The 9,716-nt window shown below is 45.5% G+C and overlaps 1 protein-coding gene and 1 non-coding gene across 2 annotated transcripts; both read left to right on the top strand.

Moving 5' to 3' along the window:
- The first annotated feature begins 61 nt into the window (after positions 1-61).
- Positions 62-323, top strand: LOC150013360 (RNase MRP). Its single transcript, XR_016510952.1, has one exon.
- Positions 324-3,392: 3,069 nt separating this feature from the next.
- SIT1 (signaling threshold regulating transmembrane adaptor 1) lies at positions 3,393-5,087 on the top strand. The gene is made up of 6 exons (XM_090274397.1): positions 3,393-3,601; positions 3,723-3,858; positions 3,940-3,998; positions 4,109-4,170; positions 4,270-4,526; positions 4,849-5,087. The coding sequence occupies exons 1-5, from the start codon at positions 3,553-3,555 to the stop codon at positions 4,501-4,503; spliced, it is 540 nt and encodes a 179-aa protein (XP_090130523.1). The 5' UTR covers positions 3,393-3,552; the 3' UTR covers positions 4,504-4,526; positions 4,849-5,087.
- The last annotated feature ends 4,629 nt before the right edge of the window (positions 5,088-9,716 follow it).

Here is a 9,716-nt window from a genome sequence, read left to right as displayed (position 1 = left end):
AAACAAAAGATAAATTTTCTGATGGATCTATAAATAGTCTACTTACCGGTAAAATCAAACAGCCCGTGCTGAAGGCCTGTTTCCTAGGCTACAAACGGAGGACTTTAGTTCCTACTCTACGCCTAGGGGAAAGTCCCCGGACCCCTGGCAGAGAGTGCCGCGTGCGCTTGCACGTAGACCTTCCTTGCCTCTCACTGTTAACCCGCCAAGAAGCCAACGGGAGCTGAGCGGAGTGTGGTGGGGGACGTCACCCGTCAGCACTTATAGTTACGCAGGCAGTGCGCGAGGCGCACCAACCGCACGGGGCTCATTCTCAGCGCGGCTTCATTTTATAGAGGAAGGAGGTCACTGTCCTGAGGTTATGCCCTAAATACACCACAGTTCTAGTCCTGTTTCCTTTGTATCTCGATCGTTCTCTGTTGATTAAGCCATTTCCTCTGCCATTATTTCTGCCGTTAATGTCTACGCAACCTTCAAATCTGTGCTGGACTGGTTTTCATCATTCAGAATAGTTAACTTTGAGTTTATTCATTAATACAGTTATTGTGCTTTCCTCAAGCCACTATTATGTTGATTATATCTCAATAAAGCTGGAACAATCCATTTTAATTTATTAAAATGAACTCATTAAAAGTCCATCAGTGCCCTGGTTAGGTAGCGCAGTTGGTTGGAGCCTCATCCTGATATACCAAGGCTGCACGTTTGATCCCCTGTCAGGGCAGGTACTAGAATCAACAAATGAATTCACAAATAAGAGGAACAACAAATCAATGTTTTTCTCTCTCCCTTTCTCTCGCTCAAAGACAATTCATAAAACTTTAAAAAGTCAGTTAATTATAACTAGACTGTAAATGCCACAAAAATGGAGGCCGTGTATCTTTTTGTTACTGTTTTATTCCTATAGCGTAGCACAGTACCTGGTTCTGGTAAGCAGTCAATGAATCCTTGTCGAATGAAATACATGTTTTCAAAACGACCCAACAGGTAAATACAATAAAGCTTTTTTTTAATGAGGAAATTTAAGTTCAGGAAGTTTGTGTTGTTAATCAGGTAAGAGGCAAGGTGCAGATTGCAACCATTTTCTGTCTCTGTATCATCCGTCTCACATCACCCCACCCTCAGGCCTTCCTTCTTCTTGCCTTCCAGGACTTCTCCAGGCAGACTTAGGTAGTCTCCCTCTGTTCCACACTGTCTTTTATAACTGTCTGGGATACATTGGGTCATCTTCCTAATTAAGACCAAGAGCTCTTTGAGGAAAGAAACCATTTCCCACTTACATTTGTATCTCCAGAGCTTGGCATATAAGCAAGCAACTGGTAGATATGTATTAAATAAATGAATGAAATATGGTGTATCTTCTTGTCTTTCCAGAAAGAAAAGGGGGTACACCAGGGAGAAACCTGTACCCAGGGGAGTTGCCACTAGCTGACTTCCCAGAGGCAGCCTGGGTTGCAGAGCAGTATATATAGTCCAAACCTTGACTCCAAGCCAGTTGGTGTAGTCAACAGAAACAAGTGGTTCAGGCCAGGTATGATATAATAAATGGCCTCCAACTGATTGTTGCCTTTAGGAGATTTGGACCCACTATTGCCAGATATTCTGATTTTTCTTTTTAAATCAACAAATTGGAATTTTTAAAAATTGGAAATATCTTAGTTTTTAAATGTTGACGAGGGATACTTAACATATTCGACACCTGAGTGAATCATTTTAAAAATTATCCTCTTCTATAGGACAAAATTATTTTAAGTAATAATCAGGAAATGAAACAAATAATAAAGGCCAAAAAAAGAAACTAACAGTAAGGGTCAGAAATTCAGGTAGTTAAGCCCTGACTGGTGTGGCCCAGTTGGTTGGGTGTCATCCTACAAAGTAAAAGGTTGCTGGTTCGATTCTGGGTCAGGGCACATGCTTGGGTTTCTGGTTCAGTCCCTGGAAGATTCATAAAAGTTCTATTTCACAGTAAATTCCAGACATTTTCATTGTAAATAAAAACTCCAAGAGGTCACCTAGATATCTTAAGGAACATAATTCAAGTTCAATTTCTTTGACTTCACAATAATTGTGCTATCATTGGTTATAATAAATTTATGGGTTAAATGCAGGAATATGTACTATCATAGAAGCTGGAGACAGAGATTGTGTGAAGATAACTTGAATAACTCCAAACTGTTAAGAACTAATTCTAGATATAAATAGATGTAGATGAATCTGCTTATGTCAGGGGCTAGTTGTGTAACTAGGAGTTCTCCAGATTAACTTCCATGTAGATTACAATTTTTTTAAGGATAATTTTTTTAAGGATAAGTAATATAAATGTGCTAATTTGAAACTTGTATATTATTAAAGCCCATCAGTAACAACAATTTAGAACTTGATCTACAAAGGATTTTTCAGAGAGGAGTATTTTATAACTGATATTTTTTAGAATTGCTGGGACATGGTGGCAATAAAAAGGAGACTGAGTTTTAGTTGGTTTTGCTTTAACATTTTCTGTAGATGATACCCTCTTAATTGTCTGCAACTGGAGGGTCAGGACGTCTCCTGCCATCCCCATCCTTGGCACACCACTGCAATGATTTTTAATTAAAAAAAAAGAAAAAACAAACATTGTATGGGCCAGACAAAACATACCTGACCTCTGTTCTAAGGTTTAAATTTGGAACTTAAAACTCCCTCTTTCCACATAAATAGCCTCTCGCTGATTGGGCTGTCTCTGGGCAGGGCAGGTACCCACTCTCAGAAATGAACACTAAGTGCAAAGACAGGACTCATTTTCCCAGGGTGGTACAGGGGCAGGGGTTTCTTTAATTCAGAAACTTTTGAGATTGATAGTTCTTAGGGACAGTTGGATGAAGTGGGTTGGGAGGGGGAATCTAGCTTTTCTCTATCCCCCAAACTGTTAGACCAGAAATAATAACAATGACAATGGTCACCCTAACACATTCACCTTGGATCAGCCTTAGGGTGTGGCGAGACGGTAGATACCAGGAGACCTTCTAATCCCATTCCACTTTACAGCATGCTTTTTTTTTAAAAGACTTAATTTATTTATTTTTAGACAGAGGGGAAGGGAGGGAAACATCGATGAGTGTGGTTGCCTCTCGCACGCCCTCAACTGGGGACCTGGCCCGCAACCCAGGCACCGGCCGTGACTGGGAATCAAACCGGAGACCCTTTGGTTTGCAGGCGGGCATTCAATCCACTGAGCCACACCAGCCACGGCTATACTCAGTTTCTCTGGCCAAAGGGGATACAGGGGCAAAGGGGAGGGGGCTTGGGATAGAGGGGAGTGCGGAAGTTCAGGAGCTGCTGGGTGGCGCAGGTGCAGGCAATGGGCGGTGTCTATTCTTTCACTCATCCCTCCCCTCCCCCTTCCTCCCCGGAAACCAGCGACTTTGCCAACAGCAGTATTGGGGATGATGAGCTGTGGGGGCCAGGCCCAGGGAGGGGTGGGAGTAAGAGGGGCTGCTGCAGCTGTCAGGCCATAAGCCCAGCTTACACCTAGGTTCAGGGCAGGATGCCTGCAGACCTGGTTCCCCGTCAGCAGTCATGAGCAGAGGTAACAACTGCACAGATCAGCTCGGTCTGCTAGTGCCTGGTAAGCTGGGCAGGGCAGGGGCAGGGGGAGGGGTCATGTGGCCCCATGTCTCATCTGCTGGCATCTGGAGGGTTGGTCTGGGCAATAACACCCCCCACCCCACAACCTCTCACATCCACAGGAATTCCCTCCATGGCCCAGGCCTGGGGATTGTGGGCCCTCTTAGGGGCTCTGACGCTGCTGCTTCTCATCTCACTGGCTGCACACCTGTCCCGATGGACTAGTCGCCGGAGCAGGAGCCATCCAGGAGAGGGACAGTAAGTGACTGAAAATAGAAATGGGATCATTGAGATTTTCTCCTTAAAGTCCCTATTAATCCCCTAAACTTTGTGTTGCAGTTCTGGAGCATCTGTGGAAGAGGTCCCCCTGTACGGGAACCTGCATTATCTGAAGACCGGTAGGAAGCTGGCAGAGGGGAGGGGCGCAGAGGCCAGGTCCTGGGTGGGTGGGATAAAGGGCTGCAGAAGGAAGAACAAGAAGTGACCAGATTCCTGTTACTTGTCACAGGACGTCTGTCTCGAGAACCAGGGCCAGACCAGCAGGATCCAACACCTGGAGGCCCCACCACTGTGAGTCAGTTGTAGTTGAGGAAGAGGGGAGGGAAGGAAGTGGGGGGGGGGGTACTTTTTCAAGGGTCCAGTGAACTCCTAACAGCCTTGCATCTGCAGGCTGCAGAGGAGGTGATGTGCTACACCAGCCTGCAGCTTCGGCCTCCTCAGGGCCGGGTCCCGAGCCCTGGAGCTCCCATCAAGTACTCAGAGGTAGTGCTGGACTCCGAGACAAAGCCCCAGACCTCAGGTCCGGAGCTGGAACTCTACGCCTCAGTGTGTGCCCAGACCCGCAGAGCCCGGTCTTCCTTCCCGGACCAGGCCTATGCCAACAGCCAGACTGCACCCAGCTGAGATGGAGGGCCCGGCACAGTGAGGCACGCCATTCCCCAGCCTCCGCTGTTGTAGGGGTAACTACTACCCTGTCTGGGGCACGACTATTTCCCAACAAACCCCCAAAGACAGGCAGCCATTGCCTGGTCACAGGAGGTGACGTTCCCCAAACCTCTTATCTGACCTGTGAATGAGATATCTCAGAGGAAAAGCAGGCCCCCAGTTTCTTGAGGATGGAGGAAGAAGAGGCAGTGGTCCCCTCCTCACCTCTTTTTTCTATAGATTCTTCTCAGCCCCCAAACTCCCAGGTTCTCACTTCTCCTTCTGGAGTTTTACCAAATCCTCCCCACTATTACTCTCTTACAGTGCACCCCTGACACCTCAGTGTCTTCCCTAACACAGGAGGTGGGCAGTGGGGAGGGGAGAGAGCATAAGAGGACCCGGGTATACCCCTGGGGAGGCCACAAGCTGGAGGGGTCCTGGAATCAGCAACCTGAGGAACCCAAGCCTGGCTTTTGACCTGAGAACGCTGGCAGGAGAATACCGGTCTCCATCCTGCTGCCTCTGTTGTGTCCACAAGTTTTTAAATAAAATTTCTCAAAAGAGTGTTTAGATTTTGCCTAGTGGACTACAGACCTGCAATAGACCCCACATACTGGGAGTGTGAGCTTTGCTGTGTGTACACAGCACTTCCCAGTTCCAGGAGGCACTGAGCTGGGGAAGAGGGCCCAAGAGAGGCTCCCTCATCAACACTGCAGGGGTGGGTGCCAGGAGTGGAGGTCAGAACCCAGCTCTTTAGATGCTGCTGCTGCTGCTGCTATAACATCCCCAGAATTTACACTCAGAGCCACCTCACTCCCATCACCTGGAGTCTGCACCAGTCACTGACCTACTCCCCCCATGGACTCTTTAACAGTGCTTCGCGCGCACACAGCCTGTGGTCTAGGCCATCTTCCCATAGGGAGATGCATGTCCAGCTTGACAGACCTGAGGTTTGAGGGGTAGAAGAAAAGGGGAAGCTAAGGCTTTTACTTCCAAATTTCTTGGAACCGTGAGCCCGAGACCGGCCTGGTGGTCCCGATAAGAGGGAGGACCTCTTCCGCACGCGCGCGAGCGCACACACTCTAACCCAAATGCCCTGGACCTGAGGACCCCCAACCTGCGCCTCCCCAGAAGAGGCCCGGGCTGCGGTTAAGGGCAGGCAGCTGGGGCCGCCACGGAGGGAAGAGGGCTTTGGGGGCGGGCACCGGATGCGGGGAACCGCTGGCAGCGGAATGTGGGGTTCTAAAGGCTGCTGTGCTGAGGATCGCACAACGCGTCCGCTGCCTGGGGGACTGTGGACTTGATTCTGGAGGGGGCGGGGGTTGGGGTTCTGCCACCCCACTGTGACCAGCCAGGAATCGCAGCCAGGGCCTCAAACGACCCCACCCAGACCCGCTCTCCCCGCGGGGCTCTGTGGCACCCGTTCAGGACCAAGGCCTAAGCGCCCCCGCGTGGCGTGACGCGGCCTCGCCACCACCTCTGCGCAGGCGTAATGCTGCCCGGTCCGCAGCGTTCTGGGAGATGAAGTCTCCAGGCTTCGGGGTGGGGGTGGGGCCCTAGAGTCTAGCCCCCTCCTAGAGTGCAGCCTGGGACGGTGCTGAGCCGGGTACTGTCGCCTCCGGAGTGGGGGCCGGCTTCTGCGTTCGCAGAATGTGGCGGACTCACTCTGAGCGGAGCTGGGTATGATTTGAACTTTGTTTTCCTTCGTCCGCGAAGCCTGGATCCTCTGCCTTTTCTGTCCCCTACAGCCCTTTGATTTTTTCATACCTTCTTGTCTATCAGTGAGGTTCATGCCCTAACCTAAGCCCTCATGACTGAACGCCAGGTCAGTGGCAACTTTCTAATTGATCCCTACGTCTAGAAAATAAATAAATTGAGGCAGCCTAATGATCCCCTTGCCACATCTCTCCAGCTGGCTGAGTTGTCTTACCTTGCAAATACCTGGGAGTTCTCTCCCTTTCCATAGGTCCGGGTGCTTCCCTTAGTGGCCTCCGTTGCCTCACTGGTGTTTGATTCCAGCCAGGAGTGCCCTGCCCCAAGCAAATTCCCGGGAGCAGGTCCTTCGGGGAAGCTACGAGGGCCATTTGGGGCCCCACCTTTCCTCCTCTTCCTGAGATCCCAGCTGGGAGGATAGGGATAAGCCCAAGACCCAAAGAAGAAGGGTCTTTGGGATGGTCAAAGGTTCGATGATAGGAAGTTCATAACGAGTTAATTATAGGTGGGGAGGGGTCTCAGAAGCCATCCCAAAAACATCCAACCAAGGCCCCTCCATCTTTGGTCTTATTCTGCACCCTGTCAAGATGAGTCTAAACTTTCAAGCTGGTTTTGGCTACAAGGAGGGTAACAGAGCTGGGACGCGGAGAGAGACCAAGTCTTAATGACTTCATTTTGAAGCCCAGAGCTAGATCTGCTTCCTGAACTTTTTGGTTATGTAAGCTAATAAGTTCCTTTATAGCTTAAGTCAGTCTAAGATTTTGATCTCTTGCAGCTTTGAGTTCTTACTTCCTAATAATGGCTTCTGTTTTTAAGTCTTAAAAAAAAGATTTTATTTATTTATTTTTAGAGGGAGGGGAAGGGAGGAAAAAAGACAGAGAGAAACATATATCACTTCGCACCTCAAACCTGGGACCTCTGCAGCCCAGGCATGTGCCCTGACCAGGAATCAAGCCAGTGACCTTTTGGTTTGCAGGCTGGTGCTCAGTCCACTGAACCACACTAGCCAGGAGTATTCTTAAGTCTTTTGGTGATGATCACTTTATCTGTCAACTACTCAGAGTGAGGGGATTCTGCTCATGTAGCAACCCTATGAAGACCTTCCTTTCCACACTGGCTCTGATTAACTCTCAGCTATAGGTGAGGAACATTAAGTGGGCTCTCCTGAGCTCTTGGCAGAGGATTTGAAGACAAATTTCTGGAGAAGGGCCTCGGAACCAAGAGCAGGGCAGCAAGTCCCAGAAACAGCCTGCTTCCCAGGAACAATCAATGGCTTTGCTGAGTCCCCCCTACTCTCCATAAAAAGCTAGATGATTGAATTTCTCAGCCCTTGAGGCTGGGAAACTCAGACAAATCAGAGGGCAGAGAGACCTACTGGAGGAGACAGGTAAATCTCTGACTGAAAAATGTGTGAATCTCAAACACAAAAGAGTACCCTGAACTAGAAACTGTGATATCAGAACTAAAAATTTCCATAAATAAAAGGGGAAGATGTCACTACTAAAACCCCAAAATAAGTCTAGAAAATTAAAGAGGAATATCTCGAAATGTAACAAAAAATATGGAGATGCAAATCATGTTGGTTAAAGATGGGTGATTGGAACAGGCCCAGGAAACTGCAGTTTCTACGAGTTACCAGAGAATAAGGAACAAGAGAGGGGACGTCATAAGTAATAGATTAAATTTCCCTGAGCTAAATTTTCCTAAGCTCTAAGGATATGGGAAATCTTAGCACATTTTCAGGAAGAAAATTCTTTCTTTTTATCTGCTACTTTGAAGTTAAAAGATTGGAAAATTTAATATGAGTTAATGAAAGGAACAGCTTGTAACCCAGACCCAGCCAAAGAGGAAAGAAAGATACTAAAGATTTGCAAAAATCACCAAGTATCTTATCTGAGAAATACTTTTTAGACCCTACTTAAACAACACATGAATCAGAACAGAGACTTTAAATAGGGGAAGATGAAGAGGAAAGAAAGCAGTGGGGAGCAACGAACCATGATCTCTATTTTTTCTACCTATAGTTCTATATATTTATAACACGTAATATAAATGCTACTAAATAAGAACTCTTGGAACAGATGGAACACACTGTAAGGGAAGTTCTAATAAGTATTAAATTATCTCAATAAAACTCTGGAATCAGCTGGTGTTCCAGGATCAAAGATAGGGAGGGTGAGATGAGGGGCGGAAGGTTAGTGAAAGTAATCTAAAGAAAGTAAGATAAGTAGAGTAGGATGGAAATAGTTGTTGTTCTGTGAAATACTATGTTTCACATACTAGAAGAGTCATGTGTGTCTCAGAGAACAGGGCAAGGGATGGTAACTATTAATAGAGTGGCAAACTCCAAATTAATAAAGGGAAAAATGGGACGAATAGCTCTTCATTCAATCCAGCAAAGGAAAAGAAGCGTTCATAACAATGTTTAAAAATTTAAAACCAAGATGGAAATAATCAAATCTATCATGCATTACAGTAAAATGAGTGGACTGAATTCTTCCATTAAAAGACAGTCAAATTTTGTTATAAATCAAATTCTGGTCCATATTACTTGAAAGAAACACATTTAAAGCAAAATGATAAAGAAAGATTAAAAATAAAGATGTGGGAAAGGTATACCAGTCAGTTAAACGGAAAGCAGTGATAATACTGATATCCAACAAAGGCAGTAAGTTACAGGTTGAAAGTGGTGTGAGGATTTCTTGCAAAGAGGTAGGAGGGAACTTTAGGGGTGATGGGAATTTTCTGTACCTCGATTGTGGTGGTGGTTACATGACTGAAATATCTTTGTCAAAACACATAGGATTGTATACTTAAAATTGACAAAATTTATTGCATGTAAATTACAATATAGTAAAGCTGGTTTTAAAAAGAACAAAATTATCATGTTCACAAAACTTAAATGCTGAATGAAAAAACAATGTAATACCAGAAACCCTCTCAATTACACTGTATCATATATCCCCGAAATGTCATAAAGATAGCGAGCTGTAAAAAAAAAAAGGGCAGTACTTATTTAAATAAACTATAAAAAGAACAAGAAAATAAACCCAAAGTAATCAGGATATAACAAAAACTGATACAAATGAAATGGAACACAAATTAAAGTATTAAAGAGTATATATAAAAATTTTCTTAAAAGGGCTAATAAAATAAGCTTCTTGCAAGCTCAAATCAGGGGGCAAAAAGAGTAAAAGCAGACAAGTTATAAGAAAGAAAACATTCATTACAGATATGGGAGAGAAAGTGCAAGTTAAAATTTCTAATCAACTAATTTGAAAATTTAGGGGAAATGGATATATTTCAGGAAAAACACAAATTACCAAATTTAACCCAAGAGAAATAAAAAAGCTTGAAGAATTCACCTTATCCTAGAAAAGACTAGAATGGACATATGATTAAAGGTCTACTTTTTGAAAAGACTGCATTCAAATGGCACCATAGCTGAGTTTTATCTAACCTTATGTGATAGTCATTTT

Source organism: Furipterus horrens, unplaced genomic scaffold, assembly GCF_987537825.1.
Source record: "Furipterus horrens unplaced genomic scaffold, mFurHor1.1.pri manual_scaffold_4, whole genome shotgun sequence".
NCBI classification, from domain to species: domain Eukaryota; kingdom Metazoa; phylum Chordata; class Mammalia; order Chiroptera; family Furipteridae; genus Furipterus; species Furipterus horrens.
Note: the sequence above shows the minus strand (reverse complement) of the source record. Positions and strands in the feature narration are given on the sequence as shown.